Source organism: Sitophilus oryzae, unplaced genomic scaffold (assembly GCF_002938485.1).
Source record: "Sitophilus oryzae breed Bouriz unplaced genomic scaffold, Soryzae_2.0 scaffold_1440_pilon_pilon, whole genome shotgun sequence".
Lineage (NCBI taxonomy): Eukaryota > Metazoa > Arthropoda > Insecta > Coleoptera > Curculionidae > Sitophilus > Sitophilus oryzae.
Genome location: NW_022146105.1, coordinates 506,672 through 532,644, shown reverse-complemented (window position 1 = coordinate 532,644; position 25,973 = coordinate 506,672). Strand labels below are relative to the sequence as shown.

At 32.2% G+C, this 25,973-nt stretch overlaps 7 protein-coding genes across 8 annotated transcripts in view; 2 read left to right on the top strand and 5 right to left on the bottom strand.

Annotated features, from left to right (window-relative positions):
* Positions 1–5,231, top strand: part of LOC115876645 — a 44,372-nt gene extending 39,141 nt beyond the window's left edge. Inside the window, exons 2-5 of the mRNA XM_030892497.1 lie at positions 1,988–2,101; positions 2,158–2,298; positions 4,124–4,277; positions 4,421–5,231. Of these exons, the coding sequence (XP_030748357.1) occupies positions 1,988–2,101; positions 2,158–2,298; positions 4,124–4,277; positions 4,421–4,602 (591 nt within the window). The 3' untranslated portion in view covers positions 4,603–5,231. The remainder of the gene's footprint in view (positions 1–1,987; positions 2,102–2,157; positions 2,299–4,123; positions 4,278–4,420) is intronic.
* LOC115876644 (elongation factor-like GTPase 1) overlaps positions 1–8,344 on the bottom strand; it is a 90,754-nt gene extending 82,410 nt beyond the window's left edge. For both annotated transcript variants that reach the window (XR_004049176.1, XM_030892496.1), the window contains exons 1-2: positions 8,143–8,344; positions 5,306–7,967 (exon numbers count right to left, since the gene is read on the bottom strand). Coding sequence is in view for 1 of the 2 variants with exons in the window: in XM_030892496.1 (XP_030748356.1) it covers positions 5,306–7,964 (2,659 nt within the window). In the remaining variant the exon portion in view is untranslated. The remainder of the gene's footprint in view (positions 1–5,305; positions 7,968–8,142) is intronic.
* Positions 8,345–8,416: 72 nt separating this feature from the next.
* On the top strand, positions 8,417–9,435 carry LOC115876650 (NEDD8-conjugating enzyme UBE2F-like). The gene is made up of 3 exons (XM_030892503.1): positions 8,417–8,854; positions 8,911–9,072; positions 9,126–9,435. Exons 1-3 carry the CDS (start codon positions 8,594–8,596, stop codon positions 9,240–9,242), a joined length of 540 nt encoding a protein of 179 aa, XP_030748363.1. The 5' UTR covers positions 8,417–8,593; the 3' UTR covers positions 9,243–9,435.
* A 299-nt stretch (positions 9,436–9,734) lies between these two features.
* LOC115876643 (AP-3 complex subunit beta-2) lies at positions 9,735–14,660 on the bottom strand. The gene is made up of 14 exons (XM_030892495.1): positions 14,438–14,660; positions 14,309–14,384; positions 13,930–14,261; positions 13,628–13,877; positions 13,015–13,573; positions 12,737–12,957; positions 11,592–11,838; positions 11,378–11,538; positions 11,169–11,329; positions 10,874–11,115; positions 10,574–10,812; positions 10,380–10,518; positions 10,111–10,318; positions 9,735–10,055 (listed from the first exon to the last, which is right to left on the bottom strand). The coding sequence occupies exons 1-14, from the start codon at positions 14,563–14,565 to the stop codon at positions 9,911–9,913; spliced, it is 3,108 nt and encodes a 1,035-aa protein (XP_030748355.1). The 5' UTR covers positions 14,566–14,660; the 3' UTR covers positions 9,735–9,910.
* A 446-nt stretch (positions 14,661–15,106) lies between these two features.
* LOC115876642 (1,4-alpha-glucan-branching enzyme) lies at positions 15,107–18,503 on the bottom strand. The gene is made up of 11 exons (XM_030892494.1): positions 18,346–18,503; positions 18,085–18,205; positions 17,656–17,825; positions 17,479–17,594; positions 17,287–17,415; positions 16,993–17,231; positions 16,620–16,936; positions 16,293–16,562; positions 15,748–16,153; positions 15,415–15,688; positions 15,107–15,357 (listed from the first exon to the last, which is right to left on the bottom strand). Exons 1-11 carry the CDS (start codon positions 18,359–18,361, stop codon positions 15,304–15,306), a joined length of 2,112 nt encoding a protein of 703 aa, XP_030748354.1. The 5' UTR covers positions 18,362–18,503; the 3' UTR covers positions 15,107–15,303.
* A 965-nt stretch (positions 18,504–19,468) lies between these two features.
* LOC115876934 (M-phase inducer phosphatase-like) lies at positions 19,469–20,827 on the bottom strand. Its single transcript, XM_030892984.1, has 2 exons — positions 20,701–20,827; positions 19,469–20,614 (listed from the first exon to the last, which is right to left on the bottom strand). Exons 1-2 carry the CDS (start codon positions 20,745–20,747, stop codon positions 19,624–19,626), a joined length of 1,038 nt encoding a protein of 345 aa, XP_030748844.1. The 5' UTR covers positions 20,748–20,827; the 3' UTR covers positions 19,469–19,623.
* Positions 20,828–23,727: 2,900 nt separating this feature from the next.
* LOC115876641 (M-phase inducer phosphatase-like) lies at positions 23,728–25,696 on the bottom strand. Its single transcript, XM_030892493.1, has 3 exons — positions 25,489–25,696; positions 24,085–25,086; positions 23,728–24,023 (listed from the first exon to the last, which is right to left on the bottom strand). The coding sequence occupies exons 1-3, from the start codon at positions 25,530–25,532 to the stop codon at positions 23,768–23,770; spliced, it is 1,302 nt and encodes a 433-aa protein (XP_030748353.1). The 5' UTR covers positions 25,533–25,696; the 3' UTR covers positions 23,728–23,767.
* Between the last annotated feature and the right edge of the window lie 277 nt (positions 25,697–25,973).

Sequence of the window (25,973 nt, the reverse complement as noted above, 5' to 3'; positions counted from 1 at the left end):
TTTAAAGCTATTAATTATTTAATATAAATTTTTCGACACTCTATATAAGGTAGTATAATTTTTATTATTGCAACACAATATCTTATCAATAAATAATCTTCAGTAAATATTTAGTATTAAAACCTTTGATACCCTTGGAGAAATGAAGCTTTTTGATTTTTTGATTTTAATTGAATTTTTTACTGCACTTTCACAAAATTGAAAATATTTCAAAGACGATTAAGTAGGGTAAGGTTTAAGTGTGATAAACCTTAATCAAATTTACCTTTATTTCAATCGTAGAATCTAAAAATGCAATAATATACAGGTTGTTCCATTTAAAAAAATACAACTATAATATTTTTTACTTATTTGGGACACTCTGTATCTTGTAAAATTATTTTTAAATTGTAGCTCTAATAGTCCTTCTACGAACCCAAACATACATTTGTAAAAATCCAATCGTTTAGCTACAATACTCCGTGTCGTACGTGGTGAACACCCAACCCTGTATGTACCGAAAATTCCTCCAAACCAATTATGTTCGAGTAGCTATTTGAAGAAAATATCCGAAATTATGGAGGCTATAAATTTTAGCGCCGCTTGCAATGTACCGGAAAGAGTGTAATGCAACTGAACCCTATATACGGTCTAAGATGCGCTATTATTAATTGATTAGTTACATTACCGTCTAAAATTCGAAATGCGCTATTGTAAATGAGCAGTGCGATGGCCAACTTAGCCATATCAGGATTCGTGGGAAGTCCGCTCGGCAGAAAGCAAACGAAAAAATCGTGAAATACTATTTTGTTTCCACTTTAATAGGTTCCATAGGAAAACTACTGCTTTGTTATTAAAAATTCCACGTACAGTTAGGAAATTATTAGTTGGGAAGTTGAAACCCGAGCTTCCTGATGAAGAACCCATTGTTAAATAAGGACGCTACTGTATTTTGTTCGGTGGCGATCGGTGCCGTGGAATTACACAGCTATCAACGATGAACAATAATTAGACTTAATTATGCAAAACAGAATCAAGCCGAAGCTACCGAATACACACCGTTTTGTTCTGAGGAATTTAAATAAGCGATAGCTCGCGATTGTTTCCTTTTGCTTTCAATTTCCTTATAATTACATTTGAATCGAAACACCATTACAATAAATTCTCTTTTTTACCGTTTACCGTTAAAGGAAACACTGCCACTGTCTCACAATAAATTCCTAGTTAGGTACAAGAAAGTCATTTTTAACACACAAACATTTGCCATTTAAGCTATATATACAGGGTGAGTCATAAGTGCAAATATTTTTAGAAGTAGTATATTTCGACCCCAGAAACACGATTATGGTTGTTTTTTCTCGCAAAAAGTTTCTTTTGAAAATTTGGAATTTTTTGAAAAAAATTTGGAAATTGGAATAGTTTATAGTTAAAAAACATCATTTCTTGATAATATTTTCCGAATTTATTGCGTCAAATTGAACAGAACTTCTTTTTTTTAACTTCAAATTATGCGTGGAAAAAAGTTGAAAAATTGGCAACTTTTTGCATTTTTGACCTGTTTTCAAAGATCTTAAAAAATAGTAATTATTAGAATATATAAACATATAAAAACATTGGCTCCAGTATTCTGAGTGTACAGTACGTCCGTCCGTTCTGTAGCTACGGGGAATCCGCGAGAGGGGAAACGATATTCTCTCGATGTTTTTCGTAAAAAAATAGACGACGCGTCCCATCAATAAAAAATCACCAAATTTGCAAGTAGCCAATAAAATGAGTGGGCGGAGCGATTTGCGGTGACGCAGTCGTCAAATCGACGTATAAAATATATTGCTGTTTATTTAAATGTTTTTTGTCCGCATTCCTTTCATAGACACAGATCAAGTAGATGTACTGTATGCCAGAACAATATCTACCCGGACTACTGAAGTTATACTGTATATAAAAACAGATTTAATCGTCTAAGTGACAACTATGAATAAATAAACTAGAAAAAAATATTTATTTTCAGAATCTATTGCCATTGCCCGCTGGTGCTAGTGCAGCTCTAGTTAAACCGACCAAATATCATTACTACCCGCACAACCAGCACATCTATCTGCTACCTGAATGTGCCATACAGCAGGTAAGCAAAATGGTTTAATAAAATAATAAGAAGATGTGCAATAAATTTGCCCGCAGGTATGCAACGCCGTGTACGTGAGACTTAACTGGACCCAGCCACTATGCGCCTGTCCATCAAGATACAGAGACCCCTGTTCCGCATCTCTCAATTCCGACGATCTACATACAACAGAATTATCTATTAACAAAAGATCAAAGGTAATAAAGGTTATTGGTTGATAGAAAATGGTAACTGTAAACGCATAACAGTATTGGTCATTGTTTTAGGCGCTCTGTATAAAAAAAATCGTGCAATATCGAAATCATACGAAAGCGTAGGGCTACATATTGTAAATTATTTTCAGCAAAATTTTCACTTTTTCTGTAAATTCACAGGTTACTATAAATGTAAAATTAATTTTCAGTTATCTATACGGAAGTGGTGGTTACTATGATGTGGTATAAGCGTTCTAATATTATAAGGGACGAAATTTTGAAATTTATATAAAGTTCGGTAGACTTTTGCATTTTTTAATTTTCTTAGTAGAGCTACTTTTTCGAAGTTATCTTTTCCCTTTTGATATAGAAATATTAAATGGCCATTGTTTGTTTGAAAAGGGAACATATCATTTAAAGCTGAAGAATTTACCAATAGTTTTGTCATCTTTGAGAAATTGCTCTTTAGTCTATCTTCGTTACAACTTCAAAGGATTGACGGCAGTTTGGACTTCGAGTCATCAGAAATTGACAAATGTAAATTTACAGAGGAAGTGTAAGTTTGAAATTTACAGAAAAGTGCAAACTTTGCAAAAATATTTTTCAAAGTTGGCATGGCAGATCTTTTTCGTAAAATCGTCAATATTTTTTCATTAACAGCAATCATCGAACGCAGCAGAAAACGGTTAAATCTTGTTGAATTAATAATCTTTTTTCTAATTAGACGTAACTATTACAACGTTCTGTTAACTGAATGTATGCAAATTTAAGTGTTTGACAGATGGCCGAGAAGATAATTTTCATTATATAAGAATTTTAATTATTATTGCAGTGTTTATCCGTTTTCAAAATTTCCTCTTCATTCGTTCAGAAGCAACGGCCTTAATGCCGAATCGAAAACTAGGTTGCGCACATGACTGATTTAATACAACCACATTCAGCAGCTTTTGAATATCTGGGACACTAACACGTTTCAAATCTGAATAATTAGATATCAAGAAAATGACATTTTACTTTCTCAAATTACAATTTTCTTCTGGTGTCATTTACAGTTCTCGTTTTTTTTGCGATTCGTAAAAATCATACATTAAAATCAATTAATTACTTACCTCTAGGGTTTCAATATAAGTTTTTTGAAATTCCGGACAAAATCCTGACTTCGTCGATAAATAGATTATGACTTTCTATAAAGTTTGTCTAACGAGAGAATACCTCAGAATAAGAGTTTTTATGAATGTCATCTGACGATATTCTTCCCTGACTTATTGGACAGACGGAAAGACTGTACTTTAAAGGGAAAATTAATGGCAGTTCAAAGTGTTAAAGTTTCAAAAGTATTAACCTTACACTTTGGTTTTGTGAGCAGTATAATGTGAATAATAATGACATCAGAATTGCATTATCGTTTTTTAATAGAAGAAAAAACTTTGCGTTTTTTTGCGTTTCATTAGTTATTACACACAAGAGTTTTTACAAAATCACACCCCCCAAATATCTAATAATATTATGGATAAGACCATAAAATTGTAGGAGCTGTCTGATTATCAAAAAAGAAAACTTGATTTCCGCCTAGTTTAAAACTATGAAATTAAATTTCTCTGAACTGGTCATAGAACTAATTCCAAATCAATTCCCTTTTATAAAAATATCTTCAATAGCAAAAAACCTATTACACCCAATTGACTCGAAAACTATTAAAAATTTAAAGCATAGCCATCCATTAAAGAGCGAAAACAAATTACGGCCTCGCCTGATTTCCAGAAGAAGCGAGAAAACAAAGTATTAACGAGAAAAGTCCCACGTGAAGATCATTATGTTTTTATTTTAGAAGGCTGTCACACTGGTGAAAACTTGCGAACCGACCAGCGAAATGCGTATCTGCAGAGCCCCGAGGGACTGGTCACTTCTGGCTTTACAAAACATAAGAACCGGCAAGTCGCACTATCTCGTTATCTGCAGATGCCCTGACAACAGCGCCTTGGGTGAGTACGAAACGTACAATACGCAAAAACACCATTAAAGTAGAAGAGGAAAGCCTTAAGAATGGTTTAAATAGATTCGAAATTAAACAGAAACAGATTAAAGATTGTTTTGCGGGTCAAAATAGTTTATTTTCTTTTTCCAGAAGGCCCCATGTCTCACGATCAGCCCACTTATGCTAGCGTGCCCGGTATAAGAGTTTATGGAATGATGTGCGTGGATAACAAACGTAGAGGAAGGCCTCTACGGGATTCCAGAAGCTTAGAAATACCTCCTTTCCCATGGAAAAAGGCTCAAGAACTTGCAGAAATAGCAGAATGGGATTAGAAACGTCGTAGATTAACGCGTGTGATTCGGAGACAAAAATAATGGTTATCTAAACCAAAATAATCCAGTTAAAGTATTTAAGGCGTATTTTATAAAATAATATTATAATAATAGCTGATAGTTTCATTAATTCTTAAGACAGTGCAATTTACCGTGCATAAAGTGACTGAATAAATGCATTTTTCTTATAAATATTCAGTCAAGCTAAATAAAATAATATATGCCACCTTAAGTTGTACTGCCCCTGTCGTAGTACCTAAGTTCAATTATCATTCATTTATTACTTTGGCCATATTTAAAACCACCTACCTCTTACTACAACAATAAAACTACTGCACATTGTTATAGTAGAAGGAATATTTTATTTTTAATCTCCCCCTCGTATTATATTTATTGGTTCATATTTTAGTCTGAGATCTGTGTATAAATTTTAATTTAATATCACAATCAGAAAAATATATAAAACCAATATTTGGTTTAAAAATTCCAATTTTTTTTAGATATGGCTAAACTATCGGGATACCCATAATTTTTAAAACAAAATCGGATATAGGGTATTTATTTGTTCTCTACTTGCCTAAGTAATATAGGATTTTATTTTTGTATATATTTTCATGAGCGAAGAATAAATATATTTAGAAGTCAAAAATACAGTGTTTTTATTCTCCTATAGCATAAGGATACAAATAAAAAAAAAACTTACCCAATATGCTAGTATTCACTTGAATGTCAGTAGTGTACATGGGCTCCATCAACCTTTGTTCATGTTTTTCAAAGCAGGTCTTCATGAAGCTTTTTACAGATGATTCTTCCAAAGATACTGTTTGTGGGTTAATTTCTTGAGGATTTATGTTTTTTACTAGTTTAAATTTTTTTACTATAAAGGCACAATTCATTAAAGGTTCTTCACATATTAATCCAGCTTTGCAAAAATTGTGAAAAGGATTTATGATACACTGAGCTAATAAAGTCCTTTTATCGTAAAAATTCGTTTCCAAAAATATGTTTTGAATATAGTCTGATGTGTCATTCAAGAGTAAATTAACACAGTCATTTAATATGCTAATGCTCCATATTTTGTTAGCCATATTTTTCCATACAGGTCCACAAGATAAAAACGCCGATTTTAGTTGCTCTTTAACATGAACTATTCCTCTATTAGTTACTTCACTTTTAAAAATCTTTTCTTTTAATTCTTTTTTCTCGTCGTTGACATTTTCATTAAAGCCTTTAATTAAATCTATAAGACTTTTATGTTGATGTTGTTCTACTGTTGTTAAAAATTCGTGATTGTTTTTAATAACATCCACAATATCTTGTGGCAAACTTACAGCTAGAATTGATAAAAAAATATTAGAGCTTTCAAAGTCAATGGGTTGGCTTAGTTCTGTTAAAGGATTGTCAATTGTTTCTCTGAGAGAAACCATAGGGCTTGATACTTGAATATCTATTTTGGCAAATTTATTTTTCAGATCTTCTATGCATTTCTCCAAATGCACATCACCAGCTGTGACAATTACCAATTCTCCTGTTTCCTGCATGATTACTTGGACACAAGAATCGCTGTGCATTAAAAGTTTTAAACCATGGCGCAAAATAGGAAGCTCTTTAGGATTAATTGGTTCAACTGCATATCTAACCACTGGACTGGATGTTGGATGTTCAACAAGTGGTACTAACTTCAAAGTTGTGGATAGAGTAGCTGTTCTTAGAACTTTTGATTCAATTCCTCCTATGCCACAAAAATTTCCAGCTGGCACTGAGTCAACCAAAACTAATTCTCGTCCAAAAAGCATGTAAAGCTCTTTAATCTGGACCTTATTTATATATCTATTTGAGGACAAAAAACACGCTTCATTAGAGAAATCTTCATTTGGTATATAACCAGGTGACATAGCAAAAATTTCCTGTCCAACTCTAAGGGTACCACTAAATATTCTGGCCAGAGCTATGACAGCTATCTCCCCTGATACTTCTTTAATTTTATCTTCAAGGGATTGTTCTTTTATTGTTTCCTCACTTTCTGTATTTACTTCAGGTTTATCAGTTAAAGATAAATTATCCAACTGTTGGATTGGAAGGCCTAACGGTCTTGGTTTGGGCACAAACTGTTTTGGAGCATTCTGAGATAAGTTTTTTGTGTTTACACAAAACATCTTTGAAACATAAGCTATTGTGGGAGTGTTTTCTGTAACAGAGATGTCCTGAAAATATGGTACTACTTCCTGGACACATTTATACAAAAATGGATCTTCTATATAATGATTTGCATTTAATAAATATTCAATTTTTGATTTGTCTAAATTAGATGGTGCAGGTATAATATTTAAACATTGGGATAAAACAGTATAAGCTAAAGGTTTCCATGCAGATAAAATTGCTTTAATTTGAGCCTTTGAGTCATTAGAAGTAGTCATTTCTCTCGTTGGATTTTCAATTTTCAGTTTTTTCAAAATTGATGGAATTTTATCTTTTTCCATTCTAACAATAATAGACTGATAAACATGGACAATAGTTTTTAAACAGAGTTGAATAAAGAGATTTGGTTTCTGTCTATCAACAGCTCCTTGATTAATTTCTCCTTTTGAATCAACCCAACAGTCAAAATTCCACATTTTTACATTCAGAGAGTCTACCGTCTCGTTCTTAATCATATCAACAAACATTTTTGATATCTGCCTAGTTGTGAAAGCCCAGCCATCTATAGCACTGGCAAAAATAACATTGTCTTTGTCAGGATTAAATAACAGGCCAGTGTCTTCTATATCAACTTCATTACTCATAAACTCATACTGATATAGCTCTGCTATAATTACATTACAGTCTTCAATAACTTTGATAATACTTTGAAACATTAAGTCAATGTCTTTGTCTAGCTCTAATATTAGTCTGTCCAATTTATTAACAACCAGGATCATTTTTGCATGTTCTTCAAATGCCTTACTAATAGATTCCCTAGTTTGAACACACACACCTTCTACTACATCAACTAAAATTAAAGCAGCATCACAAACTCTTATTGCTGCTCCAACTTCTGAAGAGAAATCAATATGTCCAGGTGTATCAATCAAATTTAAAAGAATCTTTCTTCTGACTTTTGTGTTCTCATCATGTATTATATTTAATAATGAAACAGCACTGCTTTTCATTGTAATACCCCTTTCTTGCTCATCAGGCCGGTCATCAAGATACCTAAGTTGACCCGCCATACGCTTACTCACTAGTCGATTAGTTGCTAAAAGTAAATCAGCTACTGTAGTCTTTCCATGATCCACGTGAGCCAGTATGCAAACATTTCTAATACAGGAAGGATCCTTCATACATATCCTCAACTCCTCAGCAGTTGGCTTAAAAATATCCATTTCCTAAAAATTAACAAGTGTTCTAGGACAAAAATGTTAAATACTTGATGGCAAACAGACAATCATCGTAAAGCACGTGTCTAATTAATAAGAAATCAGCTCTGATTAATTATAATAAATATATTTCGAAAGTTAGAGAAAGTATAGTTACATGAAATTGAGTAAGAATGATACTTACAAAGAGAAACTCGCTATAAAAATAAGAATAAACTTAGAATGCTTCCTCCCACGAAAATTTAATACAGGTCATTTAATATCTTCTTTGAAAATAAATAAAATAGTTTAAAAATTTTCAAAATAATGAAATTCTAACCTCTAAACGTCAAAATCTTTACATTGTACAATTAGGCCCCTCTCGTGAGAAATAACAGAGATAAAATCACAGGATAGATAAAATTCTTAAACCATTGTTTTATTTCCTATAGAAAGCTTTATTTTAAAATCTCTATTATGGAAATCAGCTGTTGTCAAAACGATCTAACCTATGAATATTGTAATTATTCAAAACAAATAGATCTTTTTTAATAAATGTCTCGGAAATTTTGTGATGTGATATATTAAGGGCTTCTCTGTTCGTTTCATAAACAATACCAAAGTGTATATAACATTTAATTAAAATAGAACTAGCCATGATAACTTTATCCCAACGTTTGAAACGAAAAAATCAAAATGAAGACACCTCGACTCCTAATAGGGCTCCAATTAGAGATAGATTACTCGTAAAAGAAGCACAAGAAATGTCCCAGTTGTTGCCAGTATCTTGTTCAATACATTACACGAACGAAAATGATTTAAGTAAGTTTACATTAATTGTCCAACCTACAGAAGGATATTGGGAAGGCGGAACATTTAGGTTTGATATTAATGTGACTGAAGAATATAATATGGTCGTGAGTATTTTAAATTTTAATGAAAAATAAACATATTAATGTTAATACTTATATAGCCACCTATAGTTAAATGTTCAACAAAGTTATGGCACCCGAATATATCAGAAAATGGTGAAGTATGTCTCTCTCTATTAAGGAGACATAGTGTAGATGGTATGGGATGGTCGCCAATACGTAGACTTAATGATGTGGTGTGGGGATTACATGCCTTATTTACAGTAAGTTTTAGATCTTTATATAAGTATTTAATATCAGTTTAATTTATTTATAGGACTTACTAAACTTTGAAGATCCCTTAAATGTTGAAGCAGCTGATCAGTTTAGGCATTCGAAAGAAGATTTTAAATTAAAAGTTATGGAATATGTTGCTAACTATGCTAGAGAATAATTTGTGACAATTTATTTATTTTAGATATACATACATCATGATGTTTACAAGTTATTTGTGATATTTACTTTAATGTACATTAAAAATTAACCAATGATATTTAAACTCTATTAAGTATCTTTTTGTATTTTATTTAGTTTCAGATTCTTAGTATGTAAACTTTTGTGTTCAAAATAAATTAGTTTCTCTTAAATTCATTCTATTTTCTTTAAAAGGTACCAAGAGACCAACTCAATATTAAGCAAAATTTATTTACTTTATCTCCAAAATAAATAGTATCTAGAAAAGAATAATATTTAAGATAATACTAGCGCATTCGCCATAAAATAAAAATTAACATTAAATTTATGTAAGAAAAAAAATTTAAATAATTTAACGTTAAATATAAAATATTTCCTACCCATATCGCAGTCATCATTTTTATATTTTTTAAGAACTTCCATTTTTTTTCATACATTTACCTGGAATCGCCAGGTAATAATACCAACTCAATATTAAGCAAAATTTATTTACTTTAAATTATCTCAAAAATAAATACAACTTATTTAGATATTTATAAGCATATATGTCAAAATTTTCAAGTTTAAGGAATGTGGTGGTAAAATTTTACTTGGAAAAACATACATTCTGAACAAAGTAACATTAACACAAATAATTTGAAAGAGTCTCTATGACTTTAAGTTTTGTAACAATTCATTGAGCATTACAGATCCAAAAACAATGTTTTCACAGTTAACTGTTAATGTCGTTTTTTCTGCTTTGTGTATTGTTACCATAGTCAGGCTTGATGAGGCCAGTGTCTGCCCTGCAAACCTACAAATACACAATAATTTTAGTGTTAAGAAAAACGACATTTTCTCTAATATACCTGTAATACTCCTGTACCGTATTATCACAGGGTCCTAAATTGGCAAGTTCACTAATTTGTTCAATAATATTTTTACAGTCAGGTAATAAAGCAGTATGTTCATTCATGCCACAAAGTTTTGATTGTTTCTCCATAAATAAACTAGTTGGCATTTTAACTGGTCTAAGAAGCTCGCCTACATTTGGTTTAATGCAAACTGAGAAGTTACCTATAAGAAAACAAACGTACAAAACTGTGAGCAAGCATTTAATATCCCTAATTTACATTACCTAAGGAAGACACAATTTCAAAATTTGCAGGCTGAGTAGTATCATTGAAGTCAATCCCTAATGTAGCAGGGAGTGTACAATTTGGAGATAAATTAGGAATGCAAGCAAAGTCATGCATACTCATTCCTACAGCTAAATTCTAAAAATAAAATCAAATAATAAATATACAAAAATTCACACATTACACTACATACCTTTTTCCCCAATCTTATATCAGACACCTCTTCACTGGTATTATTAGTAAATGTGATATTTATGTTAGTCATACTTGGAGAATATAAATGAGGATTCCTTGTAAAGCGATAAGTAGCTGAAAGGCCTCTACCATTTATTTTATTTAGCAATTCCTTTGGTTTTGTATTGGTATATGTAGGCTGAACAACTTGAAGCACTGTTAAAGGTTCTACTGGTGTCGCAGGAGTGTAAAAACCTCCTAAAGTCCAAAAATTTAGCATTGAATCTTGAAGAATATTATGTTATTAATAAAACATTACCTAATGAAGGTGTTAACACTGGTACTGACATATCTCCTTCAGAGAAATCTAACAGTAAATCCAAATTTGTTTTTTTCCTATCTACTACATCTGTCTTATCTGGGGTTTTCTCAGTATTATTTAAATTAAAGACATGATTTGAAGGAGGGGAATTTTCAACAGATTCCTCATTATCACTAGACTCTTCACTAGATGAGTCTGAATCCTCACTTGAAGAAGAGGAATCTGAATTTGCAGTTTTCCTGTACAAGATAATACATTGAAAAATCACCAAAATTAGTAAATATGTATTTACTTCTCTGAATTTTCTTCCCCAGAGCTTTCATCATTGCTAGTTTGCTCTGTTCCTGAATCATCTTCATTTGAAGACTCACTAGAACTTGAACTTTCGTTTTCACTAGCTGAACTTGCCTCAGACGCTGATTCCCATAGAAATACTTCTTTGCCTTTCTTTTCCTAATTAAGTTAAGTCAGAAAAAGAAACAATAAAAAGTATTTTTTTACCATATTTTTGTAATGCTTAGAGCTCTCTTCCCTGATAATTGGCTCCACGTTTCTAACTTCTCCAGAAGGTGGTACTTGAGGAAAATCGGGCAGTGGTTCATAACCTGTCGCCCTTTGTCTTATATAATGAGAAAGTGAGCCCAGTTGTAAATCCTCTTTATCTGGTAATTTAATACGTATTAATTCTTATAAAAAATAAATCTGCAGAGTATACCTTGAAATTGAGATTGTAATATTGGTGCTGGTTTACTAGATAGAAATATTCTTGATGCTTGGCTTGCCAGTTTACCATTTTGTCCAGAAATAAAATGTTTAAGTAACCTAGCCTTGTCTCTTATATCATAGTTTTGATCATATCGCGCCAAGTTAAAAATATATTGACATAAAAGTGATGTTTGATCAGGATTTGTTATATACAATTTTACTGCCAGATTCATAACTTGTAATTTTACAATATCATGCTGGAAAAATTTATAACTTATTATATATAGTCCAAGGTAATTATGGTGCCTGGTGGAACAAAATCTCCTTCCTAAAGCTAAATTTTTGTAGTTAGTTAGACATTGTGGTCCTGATTAATATACTAAAAGTCCCTATTCCTTCCACTGTGCAAACCACCCCTAATGGTACATTTTTTTAATTTTTGCTAAATGTTGCTAATTATATAGAAAAGATGTTTATTTTGACCAGATCTGCCACCTATACTTGCCCTGATTTCTGAGACACCCTGTGTGTACATTATAATACATTTTCGATTTGTTAATTTTATTTTTTTTTCTCTCCAAAATATACACTTTTAGAAGCGTTTAGAATCACTGCTTATATATCGTTTTTGAAACTTGGAACTCACTCATCTTAAGTAATTGTTGCACGCCAGTGGAAAGGGCTTTTATTTACTAGTTTAAATATTTTGCAACGCTTTAATGTTTTATTGTTTTAAAAATAAACTTAAGAATATTATTTTCTATATAAACCATGAATTTGAGCAATGTAATAAATTTAAAGTATTTTAAGCCTCCACTGTAGGTCACTGGTTTAATCAAATTATGCACTTATATATACCACTTTGTAGGTAATTTTATAAGCAATAATTTTGATAATTATCAATTTTTAAATAAAGTCAGGTGTATGGGAGACATTCATCAAAAACTAAAAATTGTACTTTTAGGGGAGGTTTTGAGGTAGTTTGCACGGTCGTACGAACGGGGAAATAATACATTAATCTGGACCTCAATGGTTAACTAACCACAAAAATTCCGCTTTAGGGGATTTTGTTCCACGCGCACCACATAATTGAAAATAAGTGTGGACTAACTGGACTAATAACAAGAATAGACCTCTAATAATTTTTATGTTTACCTCATCAGAAAATGTTTTGGCTAGCTTTCTTAAGACATCAGGAGCAATTTTAGGTACTTTTTGAGAATGTTCACCTAAAAGCCATAAAATAGCAGCCCTAGCTTGGGCCACAGTAATACTGTCAAGAAGTCTCGCCATATGTGTTATAATTTCTTTGGGATCTGCAGCTTGATTTTGTAAAAGTCTCTTAATAACTACTACACTTTCTGCAACAACTGCCTCTGGAATTAATTAAACAATTACTTCTACAGTATGAAGAATATTTATGATTTCCATACCATCTCTATTTGACAACAGAGACACTAACCCATTAAGGCACGTATCAGTAATCTCAGAAATAGAACAGGCACATCTTCCAATAGCTTGTATAGTTGCCGCAACAAAATGTTTGTCATTATTTGAAATGTACGTCTGCAGTTCCCTTAATATTATCAAAACATTTGCATCTGTTGTTAAGTTGGTTAATATTTCTAATTTTAAAAGTTTAACATTTGTGGGATCGGATGTCCTGACAAAAAAACTTTTTAAGTAAGTTCCAAATGTCCCCTTGTTTTTTGCACTTATAGAGGCAATAGCATTCAGCACAATGCTTTGGACTTCCACATGAGACCTTAGTAACCTTACAAGAGCTTTGGCAGCTAAATGAAATTCACTTTTTGGGGCAGCATGGTAATATAATTGGGCTACAGACATTACTACAGCAGCATTTCTTGATTGCAACAGTGGCCTGGTTGATCTTAATAACAAACGGTGATCAGGGTCTAAAGTTGGTGCTGTCTTTTCAGATATATCTGAATTTGAGTCATAGAAAGGACGGTCTGTTTCATCACCTATCTCCTAATAAGAAATGATTAACACAAAACTTTATATAAAATAAAGGTGTGTGCTTACATTAAGGTTTGGATCAGCAAATTGAGACCTAGCATATCTCATTAACATATTGACTATTGTAACTTGACCCCATTCATCTACATCTACTATCAAGGCACATAGTTTCCTATACACTTCATGAATGAGATCTACCCGTTCTGGACATACTTCTGTAAAGGCCATTACTGCTGAACCAATTACTAAAACAGTCTTATCTGCCAGTAATTTTTGAATTATGATTACTAATTCCGATTTAAGCTCTGGATCTAAACTAAAATATATGTATTTAGTTTGGGAGATTCAAACAGAAAGATTCTGATTACCTGTACAGTTTTGGTATAGCATGAGCAGCAGTTTTCCTTACATAAGATGACATATCTGAGGAAGCAACTTGTATAACCAGCATCACAATTGGTGATATCATTTTAACTCTTATACTAGATAAAACTCTTAATGCACCAGCCCTAATTAATTGATTTGGTTCTTTTAAAGCTCTTTGAAATGTTGATATAGACAATAAGGCCAAGTCTTGTTGCTCTTCGGCATATCTCTCTAGATATACATATACTAATTTCTTCACTTCTATATTTTTAGAGACAACGTTTTTTACGACAGCTGGGAATAGAACAGAAGCATCACGACCTTTTGCTACCATCTAAAAATATAATGTTACAAAACAGAAGTACAGTGATTATTCTTTACCCCAATTATTCGCTTCATTGCTTCAAGTTTCAAACTATCTTTATTGGAGTCCAACATTTCTTTAAGGTCATCATGCCTTAAAAACGATATTTTAAATATGCTTATTTTCAAATAAAAAGTATACATTACTTTTTAAAATCCGTGTGGAAGAAACCCCCAGATGCAAGATCACTGGAATATTCATTTTCAAAACCCAGTCCTCTATCGTTTGAATAAGAATTCGTATTAGACATATTTTGTGACGCGGATGCTAACATTTCAAAAATATATTTCTATTATATTTATAAATTATTATTAAACAAAATATTACAAACAAAATACATATCTGACATATGACACGTCTATCTATAATGTCTATAACCTAAAAAGACATTTTTCATTTTTCTATTTGCTTGTCAAAATCATCACCACAGATTTGGAAAACTGAAGGTATATCCGAACTACCGCCACTAGCTGGTTCAAAGAAACTACTCACCGTTAAAACCGCTCGCTCAAAAAATTCTTAAATAATTAATAAATTTGTTTTATTGCGCTTTAAATAAAAGCCATGTAATATTTTGAACTAAAAATAGTAGTTAATTGGTTGATCTTTTATTCTACAGTATAAAATTACTATCTCCCTTAGTTAATAGTCAATTTAATATGGGTATTATAAAATCAAACGGTATAATGCCTTATATTAAAATATATGTATAAAATACATAGTTATAAAAAATTCAGTTGCTATGTTAAAATCTCCATATATATATTGAACAAATATTTATTACTATGGGAAAGAAATGTTTATTCACAAATATATTTTTATGAAAAATAGTTTTATTGCTAAAAAATTATTTTACAAAAAACGATAAATTTGTAAACAAAAGAGTATAATATGTAATTAAATAATTTCAGTACATTAAAAAAATTTTCATAAATATCAACAAGAGCCCTGGAACAGGCCATAATTTTAAACAATCAAGAATGTTAACTACTAAAAGTATACAAATTATAATTTATAAAGTGTTTACATTCGCTAAACATATGCAGGTACGACTCGGTATATAAACCTGAAAAATAAATAAGTTATTTTCGTCACAGGCTAAAAACAAGAATCCAAAAATAACCTGAAGTGAATGCCTTCTACCACTGTATCCATCACTGTTAACGTGCGCTAAAATAGAACTATCTATCCTACCAAATCCTCCAAATTCTTTCTCATCGGAATTCAAGACAATTTTATATTCACCAGATCCCTCTATACCAACTTTATAATCCGCAAAGCTTTTTGTTGGATGGAAATTAAAGACAAATAGACAGCCAGATCTTTCAAAAACTATCACTTTATCATCTTGGTGCTTCCAGCTCACATAAGCCGGATGGGCTGCCAGCCATCCATATCTATATTTAAAATATATTAAATAAAATACAAATTTATTATAATCATCGCAAAATATTACTTGTTCTCTGTGTTATTCATTGCTCTATCCCAGTTATTTAGGTATTTATATTTTAATAATTCATCATCAACCAAGTTCCATTGCCTTCTGGCATAGTGGTAGGAACTATTATTGCCCGCTCTTGGGAAATCTAGCCATTCTGGATGGCCAAACTCGTTACCAATAAAATTAAGCCAAGCTTCTCCTCCTAGAGCGTGTGTTAAGAAGCGAATTAATTTATGTAGGGCTATTCCACGGTCGATGATAGGAGACGGGTCTGACACGGTACTCATATGGGTATACATTTCTTTATCCATAAGCCAGAATGCTATAGTTTTATCCCCTACCAAAGCCTGATCATGAGATTCTGCATAAGCCACGTTTGCTTCCATCCAACGTCTATTTGTTAACGTGTGAACAATATTAGCTGGGAAAAATAAAATTTAAGTTAATCCCAGCGCATTCGCCATAAAATAAAAATTAGTATAAATACAAAAAAATTAATTATATTATAGGAAAAATATTATGTAAAATAATTTTAACGCTAAATAAAAATGATTTCCTACCCATATCCCAGTCATCATCTTTATATTTTTTAAGAACTTCAATCCATTTATCTGGAATCGCCATGGCAAGTCTATAATCAAATCCTACACAGCCCTCTTCAACAGGGCGACAAGTTCCTGGCATCCCAGACACATCCTCTGCAATCGTTATGGCCTCTGGATTAAACTTGTGCACCATATAGTTACATAGCATCAAATAGACGAGGCCATCAGTGTCCACATTCAATCCAAAATACTCATCATAATGGCCACTAAAACCCTGGCCAATACCTGTAAATATCGATTTAAACAGGTCAATATTCACTCCTATGGACTCGATGGTTATACCTCTAGAATGGTACAAAATCGATGTGCATCCATCAAATCTAAATCCATCAAACTTATATTCCTCCATCCACCACCTGATGTTGGACAGAAGAAACCTGAGTACCTCATACTCGGAATAATTAAATAATCTAGAGTCCCAAAGGGAGTGTGTACCTCTAGGTCCAGCATGGAAGAAACAGGACTCAGTACCATCAAATAAGTTTATGCCATCCAAGACATTTTTAGAAGCATGTGAATGAACTATGTCAAGTAAAACTGTTAGTCCTAATTCGTGAGCTCTGTCTACCATAGCTTTCAAGCCATCAGGGGTTCCATATCTATATGTAACAACAAATGTTTAGAAATTATCTAAAATACGAGCTAAGTAAGTAACCTGCTAGATGCTGCATAAAAACTTGTAACTTGGTAACCAAAACTAGCATAATAAGCATGCTCCATTATGGCCATCACTTGGATGCAATTGTAGCCTTGTCTAACTATACGTGGTAACACGTTTTGAGTAAAATTCTCATAGCTTCCAACAGTGAGCTCTTGTGTAGCTATTCCAACATGACACTCATATATTCTAAGACTTTTAGGTCTGGGAGGACTTTTACTTTTAAATGTGTAAGTCTAAAAAAGAGAAATTAAATTTTCTCCAAATTTATAACAGATATAATAAACTTACTTCATGTGCTGGAGGATTGTAAAATAATTGTTTGTAAATGGTGCCCTCAGATTTAGGAGGTTCAACCACATAAGGCGCATAAGGAGATAGTCTGTCTTCTTTAGACCCATTGTGTGTTTCCACTACAATCTAATTGAAAATAAAATATAGAAAAAAATCTACCAAGAATCAAATATTTTTCTTGAAATATACCTTAACTTCTGAGAGATGTTTTATTGGGCAGCTTCCATCCGCATTGGCTGGAAGTGTTAGTTCCCACTTGCCATACTCTAGCTTATTATAGGGATGACTACCGCGATTCCACTGATCTTTAAAATTAAAATTGTAACTAGAATATATTAATTCAGGATTATAGGAATATTTTCTTACTGAAATCTCCTGCTAGGAATAGTGCCCTAGCTCCTGGTGCCCATTCCCTGCATATCACTGAATTGTCTGGTTGTACATGCATACCATAAAACTTATAAGCCTGTGTAAAATTATCCAATCCACCACCATTTGTTTCAATGGTGTCAATATAGTCTTTAAACACAGCATAACTGTTTAATTAAAGAATATTAATATAGTTACTTGATAAGTTAATCCTTGTATTTTTTATCTAATTTATGAAGTTTATGAAGTCATGAGAAAATAATATAATATTAAAATGAGTTCTAGAGACTTCAGAAAATGGTCTGTTAAGTGATAGATATTTGTTTGATTATAAACAATATGAGACGACCTTTGAAAGTTAAAATAATTTACAGCAAAGATTAATACCCTTCCTTGACCTTCACAAAAATAGCAAAAAAAACTCACCGCCTGCGAATCTCCCTCTCGTAAGGCTGCAAGTATGGATCTCTTTCTAAAAGGCTTTTAATTTGAGGCACGTCAACCTCCATAGGATCTAATTTAGAGTATTTGCCTCCCATTGTAAATACTACGAAATAATAAAGAATAAGTTAGCCGGCTCCAAATACTGGCCAGTCTGATTGATATGTATAAACAATTTGGAATCGAACGGTGGGATAAACATTTTTCTGATAAAGGTGTCAAAGTATCACAAAGATAAAAAATTACCATTTGATGATCCCATTATCAATTCTTGTTTTTATATATAGGTATCTTCAAATGTAAACTGAGCAGTTGAAACGAAAATACTGATATTGGGAGTCGCAGTAGTGCGGTAAATGAAAATCAGCTGATTTTAGTTTGGCACCAAACCAAAATCAAATTTTTTATTCCTAATCCAACAGTTATAATAAATAAAAAAAATATTTTATTAATTTGTGATTTCTGTCCAAAGCTTTTTGCATTAAACACTAATTACATATATTTAAACTATATAATAAATAAATTTATTAACCAAATTATAAAAGATTTCTGCTTTCTTTTAGACTATCGAACTATCTTTTAAATTAACATATGATAATATCTTACTCTGAGGATAATATATCAAAAATATAGAATTCATTTTACTGAGCATCAGTAAAAAACAGCTATATAAATATTTTATTTTTTATTTAAATAGAAATAGGAAAAATAAATAAAATCGTTTGGACTTCTTCAATAGATGTCTCTGATTAAAAAGGCTAATACTTTAGTTATAATAATTAACCAAATTTATAAATAATATAGACAAAGCCATAAGGATATATAAAATCCTTATCTCTTTTTATATGATTATAATGTGATGTATATTAATTTTATTTAAAGAAGTATTTCTCAAATCAAGTTTTATATTTTAATCTACCGTCTATCGTCGGTAGATGTCAGCACGTGTGTAATTTTCGCACGCATTATACCAAACTAAATTAAAATCTATGTGGTTTAGAGGATCTCGTTGCAAAATGTTACAGCTAAATTCATGAAAATATTATTTCTAAAACAAACTGAAAATAATTTTTGTGTTTTATATAAAATCCACTGACTTAAAAGTCTATAAAAGTGCGTTTTTTAGATCCTTTGGTTCTAATTTCTGTTCTGAACATAGATGTTTTAGAAAACTTGAACAGAAGATACCTTTTTATTACTCTATGATATACTAATAAAATACTACTAATTGCTAATGTCATCTAATTAATGAATTAAAAAAAAAAGAAAACATTAAAATATTTAAAGTTTATTTGTTAATAATTTCAAATAGTTTTACAATAATCAAAATAAAAATAAAGCATTCTTCATTGATCACACAAAATAAATATTAAATTATCCTAAAGCTCTATACAAACATAAATAGGAAAATATCTGCCTATGAAATACAAAAATCACGAAAAATATTACATTACATTGCACATTTTCATACAACAATTGCACTATCTTACAGAATTACAATCACAAAATAATAGTTATATCACATTAGAAAGTAAGCTTTTTTACATTAAGCATACTTTTTAGGGTTTTCTTTCGGAGAGAAAAAGTGTCGGAATCCAAAGTCTTGCATTTCTGCCTGAAATACCTCAAGTCCTCTGAAAACCTCGAATCCAACATCTGGACGTAGTTTTCTGGACAGCACAAACTGGAATTGTCGTTAAAAAACTTCCTGTAGCCACCTTCCAAGATGTATACTTCTGGATAGCACAAATAGGGGTAAATATTCGCGTTCCTCCTTCTGTCTTCTCTTCTCAAGTATCTGTACAGGTTTGGTCCTCTTTCAGCAGAAAATTCACAATGGAATACTAAAATATTCGCTTTATCACTGCAGCGTTGTTCTTCGAATAGTTTATCGCACTGTTCGTGGGTGTATATGTTCACAGCACCACTGATGTGTCCACCATCGTACTCATACGGATAGCGACAATCTATTATTTTAAAAGACGATATTTTGTCGTCATATTCGCCGGTCATAAGCTTCCTCATCGTGATACAGTTGATGGCTTTTAAGTCTTGATGGCGCGAATCACTCAAAGGTAACGAAAAGCCTCTGCTAAAGTCACCGATATAATCCATCTCAGATGACATCTTCTGAATGGCACTTCTAATGGTTTCTTCCGAAGAACAAACTCCGAATTCTTGAGTTTTCCGGACCAGGTCGTCGTCATTGCTGGATTTACGTAGCCAAAGTTTCTTTTTCCTTATCGTGAATTTTGATTCGTCGTTTGTTCTTTGACACAGCCTTTTCTTCAACGGACTATCCGTATCTTCGCTGTCTTCAACCGAAGATCCTGATGCAGCGAGTGGTCTCTGGATAAGGTCGCTGAAATCGGCGGGTAAGCTATCAGATTCGGTGAAGGTGATATCGGAAAATTCCTCCAAAAACTCCTCGTCTCCCAGGTTTTCCATGGGAACGTCTTCAAACCCAGAGTCACGAGAGTTCGTGTCGTAGAGTGAAACATATTCAACACCATTGCTGCAACAAGACAAAAATATTATCAGTTAAAAAAATGGAAAAAATTACAAAGCATAAAAACGAAACACAGTTAAAAATATATTTACCTTAAATTGTGGGTAGCTTTAACTTCACACTGTTCATCAATATCCATGTTTTAAAATAAAGTTGTCTTGTCACTTTTAAAAGTTTGAGCGAAAATTTTAAAGAATTTTTACCAAGTGAGCTTCTCGGGTGATCGACTCAGACTGACTTCTTAGAGGGCTGACTAACGCTTTTATCACTCGTCTAAGGGCGCGCAAAATCATCCCTGTACCTGTGAATTCGGTGGTGGGGTGTCGGCCAATATGGGACGGTACCCAAAAAGAAAGCGCTTTTGGCGCTAAATTTTTATGAACAGTTCTTATTCGATGACAAACTTTAATAAAAACTACTAAAATTATTTTAAACGCTTAATTATCGGTTAATAATTTCTATGAACATAAAAAACACAAAAATCCCCATTTTTCTAATTAAATAAAGAAAAATATTTTTCTACATAAATAGAAAATAAACACTTTTGTGGAAACTCTTTTATTTACACACAAGTTAAAAAACTTCTTAGTTTCTATTACGTTTGTTTCAACTACTAAAATATAGAATATTATTTTTTTTTATTTAGGTATTTATACAGGGTGAGTCTTAAATAACTGCAAATAATTTTAGGGGAAGTATATTTCGACCCTAGAAACATGTCTATGAGGAGGTTTTCCCCCCCCCCCCAAAAAAATGAAAATTTTGAATATTTTGAAAAAAAATTGAATTTTTGTTTAGTTTTTAGTTAAAAAAACATAATTTCTTGATAATACATACATGTCAACATAGGTAGTAAATTAAATTTACAAGGAGGAAAACCCAGAAAAGATTCAGTGGTTCTCAAAATTTAAACAAAGAATTTTTTTTTTGAAAATTTTCAAAATAAAATAGCTCACATATTTTAGACTTATTTGAAAAACGGTAAAGAGAAAATATGTTTATTTTATCGAGATCTACCAGCCCTTTAAAATATTTACACTTATATAAGACTCACCCTGTATACTTCTTTTAAAATAAATATTTTTTACTTCTTATATATATATTATTAAATTTATGCGAATATCAATGTTAATATTTAGTAATGTAACATCAAAATTATATAAAATAAAAATAATATTAAGAAAATTAAAACAAATAAGTATGACATAAATATGAATTTCTCATATAATTTTTATTACAAAACCATAATCTTTGAAACTTAATAATTATTATTTATTTATTTTTCGACAAAGTCCGAACATTGTCGGGATTTCAGAGCTCACTTGCCCGTAATTCCGAAAAACTAAATATAAATATATTTAATATATTTATTATTATATTTAACCGATATATTAAATATAAATATATTTAATTTATCGGTTAAAAAATATATATTTCTTATATCACTAAACAGGTTTTTATTTTAAACGTTTTTCTAAATATTTATTTGTTTTTCTATTATAGAGGACAGTTATTAACAATAGATGAAAGATAATGAAGTAAATAAGTAAACAAAACAGTCTCTTTAGAAAATATGTGCAATTATCATAAAATCTGGCTATATAATATTTATGTGCAGAGCGTCATCTTAATAACTCCTTTCAAATTATAGGTATTCCTTTCGGTTGCATTTCATAGCTTAAAAATCTACTTTGATCTTTCTCAGCAAACCCTAATGTACTTTTTTAAATCCTCATTCATTACGCACAAATACATTTTATCCTATCATTTGTTTTAATAATAATAAAACATATTAAGTAAATGCCAATAATTACTTTTAATTGCATTTTAACTTCATAAGCTAGAAATATGAAATTTACTTCCATTTTCGTTTTTCTGTTGTCTGATATAATTTTTTCACAACAGTGTTATAAAAATATAACATATTAACAGTATTATTAAAATATATAAGTATCTATAAAGTGAGGTTCGAAATAAATAAAAAAATAAATAATAAAAGGCATAATAAAATAATAAATACCAAATACAATAAAATAGAAAAATAAAAAATAGAGTAGGTATGTATAATAGGAAATATTTATGTTATACCTTTTGTATTTGTTATTAGAAATCAATGTATCTCAGTGCATATGTGACTGAATGTCTTATAGAAAGTCAAACGTATTTAGTAAAATAGATGCACCTTATGGGGCTTGTTTACCTTAAAGTAGTACAAAAGAAATAAAAGGTATCAATAGGCTTTTGGGTAGGTGTAGGGATAAATATTATTGAGTGGACCCAACAGGTACCACACAGACACCCTCAGGTACCCAGGTAGTCGGCACAAGTTGTACTGTGCTAATCTATTACCATTATGTGAAAAAAGACCTTAATTCGCTATTTATTTTGGCAATAAAACTTATTAAATAAAACTCGTCAGATATAATTAAATAATATAATATTTTTTATTTATAAATTAACATAACGCTCTATTACTAAAATTATATCACTCCGTTTAGAATTGTATGAACAAAATTCATCGAAGGCGGTTTTTTGCTTATAATATTCAGTCTATTCAGTGAAACGAGTCACAAAATTTGGTTATGAATCATTCTAGATCGCCCTGTGAATTTTGTTTTAGAACACACTATGTATATAAATATATGCTAAGAGAATACTGAAATTATAACTAGTCTAAAATCATTTTGAAAATAAATATGGATTCTACACCAACTTCGACCACTGAGAGAACGAGAGTCGTCTTTCAATGACATTTGGTAAAAGAAAACGAAAATCACATTCATTATTGCTTAAAAAAATTGCACATAAACGAAAAAATAAACATTTTCACACACGTTAGAAAAACGCATGTTTAGGTCAACTTATATAAAATATTAAAAGAAACTTTGGTGTGTAGCATTGCGTAAAGGCCGGGCCCTTTCATTTTATGAACGAGCAAAGCTACAAAATAATTAATAAACCATATAAATATTTGAGAAGGACTTAAATGCATATATCAATATGATACAAATAAAATAATCCACAAATCTTTCATATCAAACGTTAAACAAAAAAAAGAAAACATTATGTAATGCAAAATAAAGGTACCCAAAACTAGTTGAACTAAAAAACAAGAGTTATTTTGTACTATAACGGGCGTCAAAGAAAGAAAAAATGTGTTTACAATCTTTTCAGACTTCTGGTTGGTCTATGGCGACTGTCAGCGTTCCAGGTCTTAGATTTTTGTCGAAAATAGCGCAAGTCTTCTTTGTGATCGGGATGCAACATCTCTTTGTAGGCTACTGGCACGCACATCTCCGAATATTGATTGAAGAAGTTCTTGTAACCTCCTTCCAGAAGGTAAATCTCTGGATAATGCAGGGAAGGGTAAGTGTCCATGTTCCTTTCCCGATCTTCCTTACGCAAGTGGCGATATCTGGAGTAAAACAAAGTAGAAATAAGTAAAAAGGTCTGAAGTCAACTGGAAAAAGACTTACAGGTTTGGACCCCGTTCGCTGGAGAACTCGCAGTGGAAGACGAGAACGTGCCTCTTGTACGGGCTGGTTATGGGGAGATGATTTTCATGAAGCAATTCGCTGATTTGTTCTTTAGTGTAAATATTTACAGCCCCGTCGATATGTCCCCCAATGAACTCGTACGGATATCGACAATCGATGACCTTAAACGACTCGACCGTACTCGAAAATTCGCCTTTCATCAGCTTGGCCAAGGTTTCTGGAGTGATTGCCTTCAGATCTTGGTGTTTGCCATTGGTCAATGGAAGGCAATAGCTTTTGCTGAAGTCCCCAATCAAGTCCGCCTCCGTGGACGACCTTTGAACCGCGCACATAATACTTTCCTCGGTTGCTGACAGAGGGCGTTTTAAAACTGGCCTTGCTGGTGGTGATTTTTGGGAATTTTCGAGAAACAGCTTTGATCTTTTGATGAGAACATTGTCCAAAGCATTGGGCGACTCTGGCCGTTTAAAAGACCGATTCTCCTTATCTTCTGCCTCATTCTGATTAAATAGATTCGTCCTAACCCTGCTGCTGTTCGGGGTGGTGGTCTGTCTGGGATTTTGCAGGGAAAATGCCCGACGAAACACTGGCCTCATTGGCATGTCTTTGGGGGAATGCCTATTTCTGCCTTTGGATCGTATCTCTAAAGGCTCGTTGATCAGCTTATTGAAATGGCTCGGTAAAGTGGGATGCTTATCCAAGGGTTCCACGTCGGAAAAATCCTCCATGAAGTCGTCTTCGATCGACCCAGATTCGAAAGACATGGATAAGCCCCGGTTGGGGGAGATATAGACAGGGAATTTCCCATTATCGCCTTGGTAACTCGCTCCGTAGCCAGAATCGTGAGAGTTGGAATCGATGTCTTCCAGCAATCTCCTGGAAGGACAGCCGGGAGAAGAATCAGTCGTACATGTTACTGGTAAAGGGGCTGTGCCTTCGTATAACGAAATATCTTCCGTGTCGTTCATAGCTCTTTTCTTTCTGTAAATTCAAAGACATATGACCCTCACTAACAAATGAATAAAAAAATCGTAAATAAAAAAATACACTTGCTTATTTTTCCTTCAAATGATTCAGGTTCTACAAATGATTAAATTAATCTGACTTTTATTAGAATAAAACCACCTAAATCATTTGAATTAAAAACAGGTCTAGTTATAGGATGTCTAAGAATTATAATGTCATCCAGTACTTTTACGACATTTTTGAAAAAAAAAAATAATCGCTGCATAATCTGTTAAAAACAAAAACAAAGCCATTTAATTCCCTTTAACAATTTAAATAGACAGACCGGCAGCGAAGTGAAAATGACGTTAACTTTCACTATCTAAATTGTAACGACTAACGGTCATCTATGATTAGTGCTAGAGTCAGAATAATTACCTGGCGCACATTTGGCAGGGATCTGCGCTAACAGTGTCCCACATCCTGCACGGGATAATCCAAACACGACGAGATCGCGAGAATCGTGTGATTAATTAAAAAACAAGAGTCTTTAAACATGCATCATCAAACAGTGGTCCGACGTATGAGAGCACAAACACCGTTCGGCTTTTTACACGAGACTGATATTGCGGGAGACGCAGACAACTGTCTTTATGCTCTCCCCACACTACAGTTAGGAATAGTGGGGGCATACGTGCACCCTAAGCGCATACGGTGAGAGTTTTAGGGCGCCAAAATCAGCCCCACACGTAGGGAGGGCCGTATGTGAAAATGTATCGATATAATAGGTATATATATCTTTCTTTTATAAAATTGGTTTTATCCTCACAGCTATATTATCTTATAGTGACCTAAGCCCCCCCAAAAGAATTTAGCCCCCCTAAGAGTCTATGTGTAGTTGCGCCCCTGATTATAATTAAAAA